Genomic DNA, 20,026 nt, shown 5'->3' with positions numbered 1-20,026 from the left:
AATTGAAACTTTTTTCAAATTAAATGAAACGATTTTCAAACAAAGCGAAACGTTTTTCAAATTGAATGAAACCTTTTTCAGATTCAATGAAACTTTATTCAAATTAAATGAAATTTCGTTTTAAGAATGTTTCATTTAATTTGAATAAAGTTTCATTGAATCTGAAAGAGGTTTCATTTAATTTGAAAAAGGGTTTCGCTTTATTTGAAAAAGGTTTCACTTCATTTGAAAAAGGTTTCACTTAATTTAAATATGATTTCATTTAAACTGAGAATGCTATAACTTGTGGTCGATAAAGCAGTTGTTGTATTTAACCAGAGCTTCCACGTCCGATTTGTTTTAACCAGACACAACCGGCTCTCAATGATATACTTGAACCAAGTTTGGTTGAAATCGATAAAGTGGTTACCGAGATACACCTTTGTAGTCATAAAATGGGCGATGCCACGTCCAATTCCCAAAAGTCTATACCAGTCTTATTTATTTTTAAGAGATTGTCGCAACTTTTAACTTAAAGTAAATTAGCGTCCTTAGTTATTGAAATTTCGTATTTCTGAAATTTACCGTTATATGGGAAGCGGGTGTAATTTTAGTTCGATTTTAATAATTTTTAAATAGGTTAACGAAAAACACATTTGTGGTTATAAGGGGGCGGCGCTACGCCCACTATCCAAAAATGTATAATAATCTAATTTTCTGCTAAGTGGTTATTGCAATCATCGATTTTAAGAAACTTAGCTTTAATAGTTACTGATTTAACGCAGTTTTCGTGATTCTGTAAATTGCTGTTATATGGTAGGTGGGCGTGGTCATTGCGCGATTTCAAAAATGTTCAGCAATTTCTTACCGAGTATGGTAACTTGCTGTCTCGATTAGCGATTGTTCATTTGCTGCTATATATCTCCGGCGATGAATCGCTCGTGGAGACCGTTCATCGCAATGATAGCAGCAGATATCGCTTGCGAGCTATCGCAGGCGACGAATTGTCAAACAGTTAGTTCCACAGCTTATGTTAACTTTGAATTTTTTTAAAGTTGTGTTTTTCTATAAAATATATGCTCAAAACAACGTGAAGTAAGCTACTTTTGCGAATAAACTCGTAAGCACTTTTTGAAATGCAATCTTCTGCGATGAAATGCCCAAGTACAAAAATTTATTTATAATTTATTTATTTACTGAAATATCGCAGTTCTTGTATTTTTCGAAAATACCGTTATATAGGAAGTGGGCGTGGTTACAGACCGATTTCGCCCATTTTAAATACCTACCTTGGGGGGACCTGGTATAGCGCATGTAGCAGCTGTTGAATTCATTTCAGTTCGATGAATACCCGCATATGCTAGAGATTTGAAGTCTAATACATAACACAAACGGCAACAACGCAAAATTTGCTTTATTTCACTTTTAAATGGGAAATAATACCAAAATCGTTTGCCTTATTTGTAACAAAAACAGTTTACTGACAGAAGAAAAAGAACTTTGTTTATTACAAAAATACAATTAAACAAATATTTTTACTTATGAAAAGTCTAACAAAATATAGGGAAAGCGTCAACTTTAATAACTGCTCGGCAAATTGGACCTAGCGCTTTTGTACGAATTTTGTCTGCATGGAACCATGGCGCAATAAATACGTGAAGAAATAAAACAGCTTTCTTGCTTTATTTTCTGACATTCGGCTGCCTTATAGTTACATTTTGTAGGCAAATTTTCAAATAAGGCAGTATCAAAATCTTTCTTCTCACTCTAATATTACTTCACCTGGTAGAATTCCACCATGGGTGGTGTGCATGCAATAACACCATAAGCAATAATTCCCATTACTTGGACATTAAAAAGTAGTTTCAGAAGTGAACTAGTGTCATTTTATTAATTTTTTTATTTTATTATAATTTTTTTTTCTAAACGGTTGTAATGCCAGTTCATAATTGTAAAGGAAGGGAGGGGGGCGGGGGACGCGAAATGTGAAATAACACAAATTTGCGTTATTGCCGTTGTGTTGTTTTAAAGAAAAATGCTCTATCATAGTCACCTCTTTTGTCATGACACTCTGGCTTATAAAGAACTAAAATTTTCGGGAAACTTTTATATAGGAAACAAATTAACGTTTGCCGTTCAAGAAATAGAATTTCAAAGGCTCTTCGCAGTTCTTCTCCGATCAAGATCCGACTGGGATAGGGAATTCGATACCTCGGCATAATCTGTACATCTTTTGGCTTTTTCTATATCCCTGAAAGTAGGAAGATCGATCCATCTACCTGAATTAGAGAGTGTTTCCCAGGCAGAAGAATTTGCTTTCACTGAATGCAGTCGTTTGTCGAACCGTAGTAGGTTACGTCACCGTCATGACGGGCGGGTCGACATTTTCTTGGGGTGCAAAACTCTTTTGAATAATTTATTTTGAGTCCCTGGTCACCGCAATATTCCCCGAAATTTAACAGCTGATGAGTTAGCAACGGAAGGCTCGACATGGACCACAATAGAGGAATACACGCCAACAGGAACTATACATATATTCATAAATATTCATTGCATTTATTATTCTTGGTAACACTTTCGTCGTGAATTTCTGTATATGTTGAGCTTTCTTTTGTGAAAGCTTCAAACGACGCTTTTTCTGAGAAACGTCGATCAATAGAAGGAGAGTTATGCTGCCACCAACTGAGCGTATTACCTGTTGCTTTTACGATAATTTTTCGGAACCCGTTCCCTATAGTTTTATGCGAAAAATTCGAAAACGAACATATTTTCGTAAACGTTTGTCGGGTGGAAAGCTTTTACTTTGGTAAAGCTTCATCCAGTTTATGATGATTAAACTAATGTGGCATGCAACTCAGATATTTTATGTAAGAGTAGAACAGTTGTATATTATCCTGCTCTAACTGTATAAACAAATTTCAAATGTTTTGTGCGAGGGCACAGCGATTTATGCGTCAAAATTATTTTCATGGATATTTCAACTCGAAATGTTTAAAAAAGACGTAAATGTTTATAATCAAGTAAATTCTTCCATCAAAACAAAGAAAATAAAGTTGCTTATCGTGCGACATCGATGGACTCCATGTTGCCGTGGTCCGATTGTAGGAACACGCATATTAACGGGTTCGTATCGGCGAGGAGAGTTGCCACCTGTTGAAAATTTTTGTTCAATTAGTTAAATGAATTGCTGCAATATGGGTATCAATGGAAATGGGCTTGAAAATGCTTTATCTCTAAGCAACCTCCCAGGGCTGTCACCTGTTTAAAAAATCTAATTCAATTTTAATTTAGAGAATTAGATATTGCAAATATGTACTATCACAGTATAGGTAAGAAAATGTAATAAAACTAAATTTTTGTAATAATCTGTACTTAATTATATAAGAGAAGTCCCTTTCCTTTGTCACTGGAAATCTCGCGAACGGCTGGTCCGATTTTCATGAAATTTTGTATATAAATAGCTTTCAGCAACCACCATGTTTTAGGAAAAAAAAATTTATTTTTTCCGGTAGGTGGACCAGGGACCGATCTATTCGTAAAAATATTATTATGGTCCGATTTGCTTAAAATTTAGTACGTAGGTAGTTTTTTACCTAGATTAGCATATATGATTCGTTTTTTTTCGGTGAAGTGGACCAGGAACCGATCCAATCGAAGAAATCGTATTTATGGTCCGATTTGCTTAAAATTTGGAACGTAGGTAGCTTTTTGCTTAGATTAGCATATATTGATTATTTTTTCCGTGAAGTGGACCAGAGACCGATCTAAGTATTCGAAAATGTTTTATTTATCGTCCGATTTGCTTGAAATTTAGTACGTTCCTAGATTAACATACAGGATCCATTTTTTCTTCTAATATGTTCCGTTTTGTTTGAGATTTGGCCTGGATTAACATATAGGATACTTTTTTATTTTAGGTGGACCAGAGACCGATCTATTACATAGAATATAGAATATACTTATTATCTATACCAATTATATTAAGAGAATTGCCACCTTTTTGTAAGAAGTGATCCCGAGAACGGCTGTACCGATTTCTTTGAAAAAGGCTTTTTTTGGTTATAGTGAACTCCTCCTAAACAACCGAAATGATTTTAATGAAATTTTTGTCCTAAATTCCCTGTATAGTTTAGGTTCACAGCTTAAAACGCCAAGTGGCGCTGGAGTCGAGTTATTAAAAATCGTATTTATGAGCTGATCCGGCTAATATTTAAAATATGTATTGGCAAAGTGAAGGGAAATATTTCTGCGAAAAAATGGCTCGCCAGGTGGCTCTGGAGTCGAGTTATTACTAAAAATCGTATGTATGGTCCGATTTGCCTCATAAACAAGATGTTTATTGGTAACGGTAGGGGCGATACTATTGAAAAAAGAGCCGCAAGGTGGCGTTGGAGTGATTAAACAAAATAAAGACAATTCTTGATGAATGCCTACAAATTCAATTCTAAGTCGTTTATGGTATTTCATCTGAAATTAGTCTATGTATATAGTTACTGATTTAGCGCAGTTTTCGTGTTTCTGTAAATTACCGTTAAATGGAAAGTGGGCGTGGTTATCGGCCGACTTCAAAGATGTTCAAAGTATGTTAGATATAGCCTAAGCACGGCTCATACCGAGTTTGAAGCGGCTACTGAGATACAGCATTTCATCATAAGTGGGCGGGGCCACTACCATTTTCCAAAAATTTCATAATAATCCTAATTTGTCCCATAATTTTACTTCTCATACCAATTTTCAACAATTTGGATACAATATTTACTGAAATATCGTAGATTTATCTAAATTGACATTTATCTAAATTTTAAAGCTTGTATACCCAAAAATATTTCTTTAATCATCACTTATATAACACCAATGTAAAGGAAAATAAATGTTTATTCCGAAATACATAACATAATTGGGTTTGCCTTACATTCCCGCAGATTTCCAGCAACAGGACCGAAAGGTCCTAGAAATGTGACTTTTGCTCATATCTCGAAAACTATTTTTTTTTTCAATTAATTGGATTCATATTCTGGTTCAGCGGTCTTAAGTTCATCTAAAAAGTTAATTTTATTATTAAAATAGATCTAAAGTAGTGTAATTACCCTGACGGAATCAAGTGATGAAAGACTACTTTAAAACAAATGCAATGAGGAAATGTTTCGAATTTTTATACTCTTTTTGCTCAAAAAAAAAAAAAACAATTTATTTCTTGGAAGTATGAAAAAGCATCTGTGAAGTCCAGAACGCAAGCGTATTCAAAAGAAACATTTCTGATGTTGTTTAAGCCAAATTCATTTTAAAGTAGTTGAAAATACATGCAGGAAAAGGCAATGGACTGCTTCCTAGGACATCGCCATGTTAAATAAATGAGTTCGTTGCAGGTAAGATAGTGAGAATTTCAATTAGTTATCATTGAAAATAAAGTAGTTTATAAATTACTTTCAAACTAATTCAATTTCCTGCAGGGTATATACTAGTTGCGTAACCGTCACGATCTTTCTAGAGAGCGAAAATTTATTTATAAGCAGCGTTATAATATTCTGTTTCCGGTCAACGGTGAGCGTTCGCTGTGCAAGTTAAAAAAAGTGAAGGGGACTGGGAAATGTTATTTGCGATATTCTCTATCGAATGTGACAAATTTTTTAAGTTTCCTTCAAAATTTTGTCAAATGTGCAGCGCGAGATGAAAGTCACCTTGAAGAATTTGTTGGTGTAGTAATATCGCATGTATGTAAATATCAAATTATCAATTTTTTCTGGGAAATGTTTTTAGATAAATTCGACATACATATCGTCGTCGTTTTCGCAAAACCGCCCATCGATCAGTTGCAAAACCGCCTAAATCGCCATTGTGACAAAAACTAGATTTGGTAGCCCTGAACTCCAGGCATCGAGATTTATGCATAAGAATCGTCAAATCGTTATTAAAACAACAGATTTGTCAGTTTTAGCAAGAGAAAATACCGCCTTTCAAGGCAATGCATTCAAAGAATAAACCGTTTTTTCGCTCTCCTGTAAAATTTGAGTGCCGTAAGATAGGCGGTTTTGCAATTGGGCGATGGGCGGTTTTGCAAAAACATCGACGATATGTACATACATACATAGTATATACTACGTATTATACATAGGTATATTCGCGCAAACGCTTATTTTTGAAAAATTGATAACGAAAATTAGTCATATTTTGGGGTAAAATAAGACAGTGCATAGGCGAAACTATAAAATGGCCCAAAATCAATTAACTAATAACCATTTAAAAGTTTCAATTCGACGACGAAAGAGACTATACGAATTCATACAAATAAGACAAGTGAGTGGGAACATGGACAGTACAGTCGTTTTAAACGTTTTTAAATATTCTTAATTCACCTTTCAGTGAAATTTCTTCTATACACTTTTGTGGCTTGCACCACTTTTGGCAAACTTCTGGCCGACCTAGCTCCTGTGAACATTTGCAGTGGCGTTGCCGATAAGATATTCCTACCCTATCTTGGCGACTGCACGAAATATTACATCTGCATGAGCGGTCAACCTATAGAACGTGAATGTGAATATGGCTACCATTTCGACTCAAAGGAGCAGAGTTGTACTTACCCGGACGTGGCTAAGTGCCTGCCCACATGCAGCAATGCGCTGTCGTCCTTCTGCTATGATCGTACATGCACAAAATATGTGCTCTGCTATGCGGGTACACCCATTCTACGCGAATGCTCTGATGGGCTGCAATATAACGCCGAGACAGATCGTTGTGACTTTCCACAATATGTGGATTGTGTGGACAATATGTGCACCATATTCAACGATCCAGGAAATATCACCTTCCTCACCAGCAAGGCGTCGTGCGATAAGTACTTTATCTGCATGGATGGGTATGCTTATGCGCAGAATTGTTCCAAAGGTTTACTATTCAATACGGCTTGTAATTGTTGTGACTTCGCGGAGAGGGTCAATTGCACTGTAAGTTCGTGAATGTAGTTATAATTTAGTAAAAAATTATATTATGTATAGCAAGATTTTACATTATTTGTAGATCACTGCTGCGACGCGCAACATCATTCCTTATTCAAAAATGCCACCCAGACGCGCTGACATCGAGTGTCCCGCCGTAGGTGCCAGTTTTATTGCCCATCGTGATCTAGCCAAGTATTATTATTGCCTGAATGGCATGGGTGTTGTACTTGAGTGTACGCCGGGACTTGTTTACGATGCTAAATTGGAAACTTGTCGTACGCCAGAAAATGTTGCACGCTCTCCCGGCAAGGCAGTGGTTGCCTAACATAATTTTCTTTTGATGAATCAATAACTGTGCATGTAAAAAATATGATAATAAAATCTGAGCTCACGCAGAGTTTGTTAGCAATACAGTTTTTTAATTGTAAAGCTTTTTTAAAGAAACATATTGTTGCCATAATATATGAGAGCCCTAACTCATTTTCTTCTCCAACCCAGTATTATACAAAAGTCTGCCGGTTACTGAATAAAGACCTGTTGGATTTTAAGATACCTTCAATAAAAATAGCTTTTTTAAAAGAAATTCGCAGCAAAAGAACTTGATTTTCTATTAAGTTGTTTCACCACTCCGTAAATAAACAAAAATGTTACATACACTAAGGGAAATAATGCATAGTAAAAATTAATACTTTATATTTGATTATCGTTTAAAAATGTTCGTATTTAAAAATAATATTTTCATGCAAAAATTTATTACGCACGTATTTGACTGTTCACATCTGACCATGTATATGGGGCGTTCCATACCAAAACGCAGCAAAATGGACGGGGTTCACACTTCATGTGTTTGATTTGTTTCAAATTTTTAGGGTTGATGGATAAACATAAATAATAAATAAATATGAAATTTGAGCATGATTAATACGTCTTCAAAAACTTTACAGCACAAAAACAAAAACAAATCGATTTAATAGTTTTCCAAATATCTCGAGAACGAGGCGAGGAAAAAATCACACATACACACACCAAAATTCTCTATGAAAAGAAATATTTTTTAAATTTTTTTCTTGAAAAAATTTTCACAAACAAATTTAAAAAAAATAGTTTTTGAAAATATGCCATCTCAAAAAAATGGAAAAATTCACAATGGCAGCTCTGAGTGTTGCGCAATATTTAATTTAAAAAATCCACGCCAATTTTGTAATCGCTTAATTAAAACTTGAAGTTTATTATATTAAAATTTAATGGGCTACAAACCGCATACTCAAAAAAATACTAAACAAATTTAAACATTTGAAAGCAAATTTATATGTCTGGGTGTAACTGAGTGCGCAAAGATGCTTGCCACAATTTGTTGATATGCAGAGATGGTCAGGATTCGAATTCCACTCCTGGCAACATGCAAACTAAATATTTTTTTTTTAGTTTTTGTCTTGATTATTCACTTCACGGATGCTTTGTCAGAACGGACGCGGTCATTTTAATATGCGCGTAATTGAATTGAATATTTACCAATATACAGTTGACGTTTATTGCAAGATTAATTACGATTCTATTTGATTTTCATATTTTTTTCGCTCAGTGTACATATGTATATGTGTAAATATGTATGTAGATTTGTAGGTATACCTTTTTTTAATTTTCGACTAATGTAATACGGGTCGTATGAGAAATTTTTTATTTTGACTAGCAAATACTCGGCGTATTTTTGTGCTATATTGTAATATTTCCCATATTGTAACATTTCATTGATGCAATTTTTAAAACAGGTGGCAATCCTCCTCAAAAAATTTTTTTCGGCAGTAAACTTTCCTAAATTTCTTCACTTTGATGCCCATATTGCAATATTCAATTTATCTTATCAATTAAATTGACTTAAAATTTTCAAACAAAAATATTTTCGGTTGTAAGCCTCCTTAAACCTCTTTCTTTTGGCAGCCATATTGCAATATTTACATTATCTTATCAATTTACTTAGACTGCAATTTTCAAACAGGTGGAAACTCTCTACTTTTTTTCTACATTTCAAATTAGACCTCTAGCAATGCATCTGTGAAAACTGCATTTAATTTCATGCATTAGTTTTCGAATGATGCGCGTAAATACCAACATACAGACAGATAGACAAAACTCTACAAAATTGTTGATTTGACTTCTGTTACTCTAATAAAGACCCCCAAATTATTTTTTCTTTGCTAGCTATAATATACAGACATCGGCCTGTTACAATATTATTATATGTATAGATTACCTATTAATTTAAAAAAAACTAGGGTATTCAGGCATTTCAAGTAAAGAAATTAGTAGCTATTTAGGAGTTGCTTAGTACTAAAATTATATTTCTTTTGTCCCTTCAAAGGGTTGAGATCAAAAATTACTTATGTGGGTATAAATCAGCAAAGTTTTGAAAGCCTTTTAATAATTATAAAGATTTTTGCTGACGATTTTTGCTGATTGGAACAAATGTTGTATAAAGCTGATGCCAGATAAAACGTTTGCTTTGCTTTGCGTGAGAGATTCGCTTGAACAGATAAGATGAATTGTATGAAAATGCACAAAATCATGCAACATAGATCCTTGCAGCTGCAGCGCGAAGCGAAAAGATGGCCAACTCGCATATTTTTGCGCGCGTTGACAATCAGCCGGTTTAATATTATTCATCAGAATCATAAAATTTAATTACATTGATGATATTTTTAAAGCTAAATGTATAAAATGCATAGCAATTTTGACGAGTAAAAAAGCAGTACAAAATTGTTTTCTTGTCGTTCATTGTATACCTTTTGCGTCTGGCGCTTTGCTGGCAAAGTTATAAATGTCACGCAAAGCCACAAAGTTGTATCTTCAAGGGCTCGATATTAAAAATTAGTTATTTATATATAAATGAGGTATGATTCAATAATAAAAGGTTTGTTCAGAAAACAGTTTTTTTCGCTTCCTCTTGACAAAATCGGCGTCTTTAGCACGGCACCGTGTGTGTGCAACCTTTTGTGAGGGAGTGGCACTCGTGAGCAAACCTTTAATTATAATTATTGAATCATGTAAATGGAGTACGTAAAGTCTTTTAAATATTATTAAGGTTTTTGCTGACTTATTAATAATTGCTTAATTTTACCTTTTTATGCGCCAAATAAATGTTGATTTGCTGTTTGCAAAAAACATCGATGTTGAGAAAAAAAAACAGGTAGCAGCTTATATAAAACGATCGATGCATCGATGTTTCCATCGATGTTTCCATCGATGTTTCTCCAGCTCAAGCCCTCTTGCTCCTTACAGCACCTCCCTCAGTCCCAGCTCCCTTAGGAAATCCAGTGGATTGTTAGGTGACATCGAGTGCATGTGATTCGACTGCGGGTTTAGTATTTCTCTCGTCTCGTCTCCAATGCATCGCATTCGAGGCTCAGAAGTTCCAGCGGTTCTATCACAGAAACGGCATGAATCAGTGGACCAGACCCAGAGTTTGTGTAGGTGACTTCTCAATCTGCAATGACCTGTTAAGGTACCTGTTAGAATTCTTCAGGAAAAGAAAGATAATATAATGAAGTGCTTGTTGATTTGCTTTTTTTTAATTTTCAAGATTTTTAACAGATTTTTTCCTCATCCGGATTTTTCAAGAATTTTTGGGCCTTTTTTTTGACATTTCTTGACGTTCTTCGGGACTTATCGGGGATCTTTATACCACATTTTTCGGCACTTTTCCGGGCTTTTTTGGTTTTGATACTATTTCGGAGTTTTCGACATTTCTCGACTTTACTTTGGTATACAGTACATAGTGAAGCCATGGATACTAAGTACTTTTATATCCGGCTTTTGTGAAGCCAAACATACTAAGTAATCCTGTAAGCGGTATTACGTTAGGTGAAAGCAACTAAATAATTTTCTACTTGGTATTGTGAAAATAAGTAAAAATATTTATTCTAAGTATTTAGTATTGTGAAAATAAGTAAAAATATTTATTCTAAGTATTTAAGGTAAAACTTTTTGTTGGAAAGAAAACGCATAAAATACATACGTAAATACTTTTTTACTTAGCATTTAGTATACACACTTTGCCCATCACTGCCTGGTACATAGAAGAGGTGATATGTATATGTATGTATGTATATACATATTTATATTTACTACTAAGTCAAAAAAAATAAAAATATTAAATTTTGAACTTGTTTCACTTCATCCCAAAACATTACTTACATTAGGTATATACATACATAAGTCAAAAATTATAATGTGCTATTAATCTTATGACCTTAAATGGCACATTCTTTTCAGTGTAGCTTTTTAATCGCAGAACTAGACACCCTATATTATAGATTCTTCTATATTTTTACAGAGTATTTTTTGGTAGTAAATATACATACTATACATAAATAGTATATTTTCACATTTAAGCGAGAGCATTTTTCAGGCGCACATCTGACTCTGTGAAGACTTTTACGCACCTGCTTATAGATACATACATATGTATACGTACATAAGTATATTTATGTATGTAAGTACATACTTGTCCATCTATTTATCTTCATGCATTTTCCCATATACATATACTTTGCTGTGTTCTCTTTGTTTTTTCTCAAAAACAGAGCATCAGTTTATCTCAGATTTTCGGAAAATCCGCTGAAAATTTGTTGAATCAGTTAGTAGCCATTGAACTGTTTGAGGTGGTAATCGCGTTCGAAGACTCCAACAATTTCAAAGTTTCAGACTTTCAGAAGATACATTTTGACATTGGTTGTCCATTTTTTAATAGAGCGGTGAATATCACTGTGTAAGTGATAATAATTTATCAAAAACGTTTTTCTTTTTATGTATGCAAATTTGAAGGTGCCGAAAGGAACTTGAAAAATTTTATTAGTTTTTGTGCAATCACATGAAAATACATAAATGCTAACTATTTTTAGCATAGGTTGTTCGTGAAATGTTTTTATGCATTTGCGTATAGGGTGTTGAGATGGTGAAGTTTCTGTTGCGAAAGTATAATTTAAGTGGTAAAGAACTAAAGTGTATAATTGATGTGAAAAGGCTGAAGTATCTCGGTGAGATATATGTATGTACATACATACGTACACACTTTTTAGTCTTCTATTAACATTCTAGAAGTAAGGCCTTTAACAGCTGTCACTTTAAATCTTGTATTATAATAATAAAGCGAAAATAAATAAAACTGAATACGATTCCTATAAAAGTAACAAACTAAGGATGTTCACACTTGCCCGATGATCAGGTTATCTGGTTAAAAATTATTAGTGATGTGCGATTAATCAATTAATCGGAAAAGCTGATTAATCGAAACCCGATTAATTAATTAATCAAAGAATAATCATTGTTGATTAGTGAAAATTTTAATGCTTCCGTTTAGCGAACATAAATAAAAGTGAATACGATTGCTCTAAAAGTAACAAACTAAGAGTGTTCACCAGAGAACAGCTTTGAGTATGATCGAGCCTTTTTGATCACACTCACTAAAAATCAAGCACAAGCGAACGCCACACTCGGCTACTATGTGTTCGATCGAGATGCATACCCGACAGCTGCTTTGGTTACGAACGAGTCTGTTCGATCACCCTCGCTATAAATTGAGCACAAGCGAACACCACACTCGGACACCCGCAGCTAACCCGAAAATTTGTGTAACAATGAAACGGACACCCGAACATTGCGATAAAATGCAGGACAACAAAGAAATTTACGCTGAAGGTAACTGGCGCCAATATGTTCCCACAAAGCATACGAAAATGTTGTTGCTTTGTGCTTGTGCATACGCAATGAAAAAATTAGAAGCGAAGTAGACAAAAATGTTTTTGCATCTATTTCGTATAGTTTCGCGTGGAAAGCTGTGTGTGTATATATTAGAACACAGCCTAAAACTATGTAGGTACATAAGTACTTTTACAAAAAATAAATGTGCACCGAGTGTATAGGGCTTGGGCATTGCCGATCTACACACATTTATACCTAAATGGATGTAGGCGTCGTGATGCCGCATTTTGTATGAGCAAAAATATAAGAAATGGTTAAATGTACACTTAAACAAACTACCGAAAAATTCAAACTTCTCTTTACCCTCTACGCACAAAAACTAAGAACACCGCGATGAGAAGGCAACATTTTTTGTAGAAACAAAAACGTCATAAGCCAATCAAGAAAATTTTGTGCACACTCGGGTTGAAACTCGAACACCCGGGTATATTGAGCTGCAAAGCACCCGAACCCAATCAAGTATGTATGAAAAGCAATCGGGTGTTGTGGCCAACATGTTCGTCTTGAGCTCAGTCGATAACGAACAATACTTCTGCTCGTATACAGAGAACGATGCAAAACGGGTTTTGTTAGAGGATCGAGTATACACGAAAATCATGCACCCGCTGCAGATGTCTGGTGTTCACACTTGCTCGATGATCAGGTTATCTGGTTGAGAATTATTGGGGATGTGAAAATTATTAATTTCCCGATTAGCGAACGTTGTATATAAAAGAGAATACGATTGTTTCAAAATAACGCACTTGCCCAGATGATCAGGTTATCTGGTTAAAAATTATAAGGGATGTGCGATTAATCAATTAATCGATACATAGTAACGATGCAGATCTTATTTCAAATCCAAAGTCGCAATTTTAAACGCAGATATGTGTGTTCATTAGGGTGTTCCAAAATTAGTAAAGTCGGAATTTTTATGCTCTTACTCCCTAGGATTGTTCTGTATCGAAAAAAATATACCCCTATTTGTTTACTTTGAAATCAAAAAGCAGTTAGAGGTCGCTCAAAGTTTTCCATGTATTTTATACGGGGAAACAACACTTTTCGTAGAAATGGTATGGATTTCCATTAAATTTGTCTTTCTTTATTACGAAAAAGCATCTGTGCACTTCACAACGACATATTTTATACCAAACATACTCAAATTTAAAACGAGTTGGGTTGGTGCTCTTTCACATGCGTATTTTTTTAAATTTAGCACGTTTTTTTTTAATCTAAAATTTTTTTCCCTCAGTGTATTTTATACATACAGTCAGTCAATAAAGTTTAGGTACAGCGAATTTTTTACAATACGGGAAACTATTTTTTAAATATTTTATTTTTCGATAATTTTTTATAAAAATATGGTTAATTCTTCAACAAAAATCTTAAAAATCAAAGTTCCAAACCTTGTGCAAAATTAAAGAAAATTCTGCAAACTTCCATTCAAATATTGCACTTTTTATTTACGCTCTCTAGAAAAGAGTTGAGTATGCAGTTTTTTAGCCCATTCAATTTTAGTATAATAAAGTGCAAGTATGAGGAAGCTAGGACTTACCATTGATTTTTAGCAACTTTTTTTTGTTAGAAGTGTCGCTCATTTTCTCCATATAAAATAATGTTTGATAATTTTTTTATATGGAAAAAACGAAACGAAAAAGTTTCCCAAAAATCAATGGTAAGTCCTAGCTTCCTCATACTTGTACTTTATTATACTAAAATTGAATGGGCTAAAAAACTGCATACTCAACTTTTTTCTAGAGAGCGTAAATAAAAAGTGCAATATTTGAATGAAATTTTGCCGAATTTTCTTTAATTTTGCACAAGGTTTGGAACTCTGATTTTTGGGTCTTTTGTTATACAATTAACCATGTTTTTATAAAAAATTATCGAAAAATAAAATATTTAAAAAATAGTTTCCCGTATTGTAAAAAATTCGCTGTACCTAAATTTTATTGACTAACTGTAAACGTAATTAGTTAACAGACTCGAAAGAAATGAACAAAGCTACTGAGATTTGAATTAATTTTATCTGAGTAGGGCGCTTTTGAATCGAATTCTGAAACAGGGCATTTCCGAAACAAATTCTTAAATAGGACGTTCTTAAACCATTCGCGAAGATAGGGCTATATTTCACTCAGCCGACGATATATGCTATTTTGCGTAAGAATGCTTGAAAAAAAGCAAAACCTTTGGCTTTACTTTGGCACTAGAGAAGGGCAAAAGATGTGATTTTCTACGGGACACGTTGTGTCACGCTTTTCACACGTGAGTGTGAGCGGTTTTGAGAGACAAATCACGTAACTTCCGTGATCGTGCGTCAATCACGTAATTTTCATATATCGATCCCTAACCGCCAAAAACATGTAAGGAAATTTTTTTTTTTTTTTTGATACAGAAATGTTGAAAATGTGTGAAAGATTGGTTTAAGAAAAACTTGAATAACTGGGCCAAAACTATTCCGATTTAGACTTATTAGGTATTATTGGAAAGGTATTTTCCACTCTTTTTATTTGTGTGCAAAAACTCATTAATTTTTTGTTTTTTTAAATACCAACACATCTTTATTCAACTTGGAATAATGACGCTCGTTCATCCTACTTTTCTCTTTCATACTTTGAATGAGCTTTTTTTGCAAAGAAATAAAAAGGATGAGAACATACCTTTCCAATAGTACCTCATAAGTCTAAATCGGAATAGTTTTGGCTCAGTTATTCAAGTGTACACATGTTTTCAAGTTCTATTTATCAATTTCTTCCGCAATTTGGGAAGCTCTTTGGAAATTATGTTTTCTACAAAAAAATGTAATATTAGGAATAGTAGTTAGCAAATCATTAATATCTTGCTATGCAATAGACAGATTAGTAAAAAATTTTAGTACATTAAACACAAAACATGCATGGCGTTATCAATTTTGGCTTAGGCGGATTTCTATTTTTTAATTTTTAATCGACTTCCAAAAAAGGAGGAGGTTATCAGTTCGTTGGAATATTTTTTTTTTTTTATGTATGTTACCGCATAACTTTGCACCACGTCAACCGATTTCAATAATTCTTTTTGCAACGGAAAGGTAGTGTCTCGGAGGTGGTCCCATACTAATTTGGTTTACATCCGATCATTGGATCATGAAATATATAGATATATATATATTTTTTTTAAAGTCGTTTTTTTTTGCTAAAAATTACTTGTGTTTCACTCTTTTCAGGAAATGCCCATATGCATGTAAATACATGCATGCATACATACAACTGCCAGCATACGTTTTATTTGTTGCTTCGTTGCCCTATTAAATTCGTTACCACTAGTAACAAAACAAAGAACATTATTGTTCTAAAAAAATACTCATCAAATTTGTAAAGCATTTTATCTTTGGAAAATAAAATTTGTGCAATACTAAGAATTTTTTGGAGGTAGACAGGGGAAATTGAAAGAACTGTAAAAATAGCACTCATTAGGTAAGTACACTAAGGATGCCGCATTGGTCACTTGGACTTGAGCTCATTCATTCCTCCATACTGTAGAAGACAAACCTCGCATTTACGTCTCATGCAGAAAAAAAACGATCAAAACTAAAATATTTAGTAATATCGACTGGGAAGATGACCATCAGAAACAAAGCACCGGTGATCATGAACCTTAGGCAGTGCTTTCGGGGTTAAGCAGTAGGTGCACCCCATAACATTATACTTAAATATTGCGCAACACTAAGAGCTACCATTGTGATTTTTTCCATTTTTTTTTTTTGAAATGGCATATTTTCAAAAACTAATTTTTTTTAATCAAAAAATTTGTATGTGGAAAATTTTTCAAGACAAAAGTTAAAAAATATTTTTTTCGCAGGGAATTTTGATGTGTGTATGTGTGATTTTATCGATAAAAACGTTTTAATTGCGTATGTATGTTCACTTTGAACAAATTGTGAGCACTGGTTGGGGAAATCTTCGGTAGATTGGGCAAATCGCTAATTGGGCCAAAATTAGAGCCCAATTGGGAAAAACTTTTGCCTCTGATCGGGCAACCTCAAAAAATTTCCAGCAAGGAAACTTTATCATAATGGGCAACAATGTTTGTGCCCTCAACTGGCACGAAAATCTGCTAGCATCATATTCATTTTCAGAAAAAAAATCATAACTCGAAAACGATGAATTTTAGCATATTGCTACCCGTACTGAAATAGTTTATACTATTCCCTAATAGACAAAAAAGTTTGAGAGAAAAAAAAGTGGCAATTTGAAAAAATCAATTTGAAAAAAAAAATTTTTTTTTTGTTTATAAACAATAATTAATTATTAATAAACAATTACTGATGTTTAGTTCACTAGATCGATTCAGTAGATCAATATCTGCAATTAAAAAAAAAATCGTTAAAATCCTTGCTTTTTTGCGGCAGTTATAAACGATTTCATCAAAAGTTGCTATTACGAGAGGAAAAAAGAAGCGTTCGTACTCAAAAATCAAAAAATTCATTATTCGAAAAATTCGCATTTCTGAGCAAAAAGAAAAAAATACGTGTCTCCTTAAATTGTTCAAGGAACAATCCCTGTGAGTTTTATCGCAAACTTAAATTCACTTTCCCTCAGCCTGGGTGATTTGAGATGGAATGAGCCATATGTAATTAAGAAAGTGTATGTATACAAAGCATGCACATCGGTGACAACACATACACACATACACTCATTACTGTTGGGATACTATCGATAGTATCGCCACTCGATAGTTTTCGAAACTATAGTTGAAAACATCGATAGTCTCGATAGTACTATCGTCGTGAGAGGTATTGAATTGAAATGCTAAATTGCTTGAAAATTAAATAACTAATAAATTTATAAAATTTCCATTCCATTCCATTTTTTCCTTCTTAATTACGAAAAGGCATCTGTGCACTTCACAACGACATATTTTATAACGTACGTACTCAAATTTAAAACGAGTTGGGTTGGTGCTCTTTCGCATGCGTATTTTTTTTTTAATTTAGAACGTTTTTTTTTTTTTATTCTAAAATTGTTTCCCTCAGTGTACATACATATGTACATACATATACAAATATACCGACATCCTTGTACAAGCGCTTTGCATTGTTCAAATTTAATTAGCTTAAACATTTCATTGCGCGGATTATTTATAAAAATTCTATAGAGTTGAATTTCCGTTAATGTTTATTTAAACAAATTATTTGTTTATACCATATTTTCCAGGTAAACATTAAAAATGGTAAACGAACTCAATAAAGGGCCTTCTCAGGAAAATTTAGCACTTGGCGAGGTAAATATTTATGCAGTTATTTAAAAAATACATGAAATAATAAAAACATATAAACTAAATTATCTCATTCCAGCGTTTGCTCTCCTCTCAACGTCAATTGCAAGAGATGCAGGAGGAACATCGACGATTGCTGCAAGAAATGGAAGTACTACGTCACCGTGCCACCACACTGAGTCGATTGCATGACCAGCAATTCGGTCATTTGGATGAACAGAGCAGTGGTGGATTACTCACTCAGGCAACCAATAATGAAAATACAACAACCCAACAAACGAATGCCACAGAGCTTAGCGCTTCGGAGCAGGTGAAACAAGAAACCACAACCACAACCACAACCACGACCACTGCAACTTCGACCGATGATGTGGAACAAACTAGTAATGTGAAAGCGAGCACCAGCAAAACTAAGTCAGCGAGTCCTGTCTCCGTAGTGAGTGCGCCTGAAAATGATGAGGATGTAGATCCCGAAACAGCTGAGTATTTGCAGAAAAAGTTGGCTGAGATTGCGCAATTAAAAGCACGCTTTAAGCGCGTTCAGACCATAATGAATACTACTGATATGATAGAGGGGCATATCGCCTCAAAGGTGGAAGGGCCAAAGAGTAGCGATGCCACAAAAGCTGCCTTGGAAGCCGCAATGGATAAATTGCAAATGGCGAATAGCTTATTAGAGGTGCAGTCACAGCGTGTTACCAGCACAACAACTTCAGCACCACAGCCCATTTCTAAGTCGAACGAAGAAGATTTAGCTGCTAAAATTGACCCAACAAAGTTCGAAAATACGATCACAGATGACGAACAAACGCTTAATGCGTACGCGCCTTCGCAGACGCCCAATGAGGAGTTGCTATCAGCTATGATGAATATGTTTACTGATTTTACAGCAGACTTACGCAGTCAAGCGGATGATCTGCGCGCTGAGCGTGATCGTTTGCGTGCACTCAAGGAAGATCTTTTGCGTAGAAAGAGGCAGTCATAAAATACATATTTTTAGACGGAGTGGGCAATAAACCAGCTCTGGATCTCAAAAATCCATATTTTTTTTTTAAATAATATCGATAGTGTTGCTTAAACATCATTGTTATGGATCTGTTTTCATTGAAATTAAATTTATTTTAAACCGTTAAACGTTGTTTAAAATCTGCATAAAAAGTAACAAAAGTTTTATAACGAGCCTAGACAACCAATCGTCTAATCTAAAATCATGAAGCACCAAAAATATTACATGACAAACGGAAAGCGCTTATTAATAGTGATGGTTTTACTAGATTTGCGTGTTATGCTGCATTTACATGAGGCGATTTTCGCTCATATAAATGCTGATTCAAAAATCGCTTGCCTCAAAGTAGACAGCAAGTCAACTTTTGCATGCGATTATCGGCTGTCAAAAAATCCCCCCGTATAAAGGCAGCTTTACCTAAATAAATTACTCATTGTCGAAACGAGGGATGCGAACTCATTTTATCTTTCTCCCCGTTGGCCACCGCGAAATTCCCCGATTTTCGGTGAAATTCCCCGCACTGGCATAATTCCATTAAAAACTCAAATCTTTTAATCCAATTGTTGAAATGACAAAAAATGTATGCCATTTGAAAAAATGCCATGTGAATTACTATTTTTTTAATGTAATGACGCGATTTTTTTTTAATGCCCGACTTTGAACATTTGACATTTTTGCCATTTAATGCCTAATTTAGTTCGTAAAAACTATGTTTATTTTTTTTAATTTTGAAAAGCACTTAGAAAAGTTAATAATTCGAAAACGTTAATCACCCATGGGACACTTCGGTTCACTTTTTCGAGATTCTACTGTATTAATGTGCACGTTTGAAGTGGCTAAAAATTGCCGTTGATTTTTGATAACTTTTTTTGCTGGGGCCTTTCACACTTTCTTCCGCTCGGCACACTTGAATTTAAATTTAAATACGTATTAGAGATTAGACATATGTATGTAAGTATGTATGTTACACTGCATCACTCCCCATACAAAAAAAGATCGGTACTGTTTTTACATTGGAATTATAAAATTTATTATACTTATTCTAAGACTTTCACCAAAATAATTTGGAAACTTTTTTTTTTTATTTTATGAAAGCTTAAATAATAATAAAATTATT

At 34.0% G+C, this 20,026-nt stretch overlaps 2 protein-coding genes across 2 annotated transcripts; both read left to right on the top strand.

The window, feature by feature from the left end:
* The first annotated feature begins 6,285 nt into the window (after nucleotides 1–6,285).
* Nucleotides 6,286–7,239, top strand: LOC118740139 (protein obstructor-E-like). Its single transcript, XM_036471633.1, has 3 exons — nucleotides 6,286–6,292; nucleotides 6,340–6,920; nucleotides 6,994–7,239. The coding sequence occupies exons 1-3, from the start codon at nucleotides 6,286–6,288 to the stop codon at nucleotides 7,237–7,239; spliced, it is 834 nt and encodes a 277-aa protein (XP_036327526.1).
* Nucleotides 7,240–11,566: 4,327 nt separating this feature from the next.
* Nucleotides 11,567–19,037, top strand: LOC118739160 (TNF receptor-associated factor family protein DDB_G0272098). The gene is made up of 3 exons (XM_036470344.1): nucleotides 11,567–11,679; nucleotides 17,843–17,909; nucleotides 17,983–19,037. Exons 2-3 carry the CDS (start codon nucleotides 17,856–17,858, stop codon nucleotides 18,886–18,888), a joined length of 960 nt encoding a protein of 319 aa, XP_036326237.1. The 5' UTR covers nucleotides 11,567–11,679; nucleotides 17,843–17,855; the 3' UTR covers nucleotides 18,889–19,037.
* Nucleotides 19,038–20,026: the final 989 nt, after the last annotated feature.

This window comes from Rhagoletis pomonella, unplaced genomic scaffold (assembly GCF_013731165.1).
Source record: "Rhagoletis pomonella isolate Grant_MI unplaced genomic scaffold, Rhpom_1.0 Rhpom_scaffold_00005, whole genome shotgun sequence".
Classification (NCBI taxonomy): domain Eukaryota; kingdom Metazoa; phylum Arthropoda; class Insecta; order Diptera; family Tephritidae; genus Rhagoletis; species Rhagoletis pomonella.
Note: the sequence above shows the minus strand (reverse complement) of the source record. Positions and strands in the feature narration are given on the sequence as shown.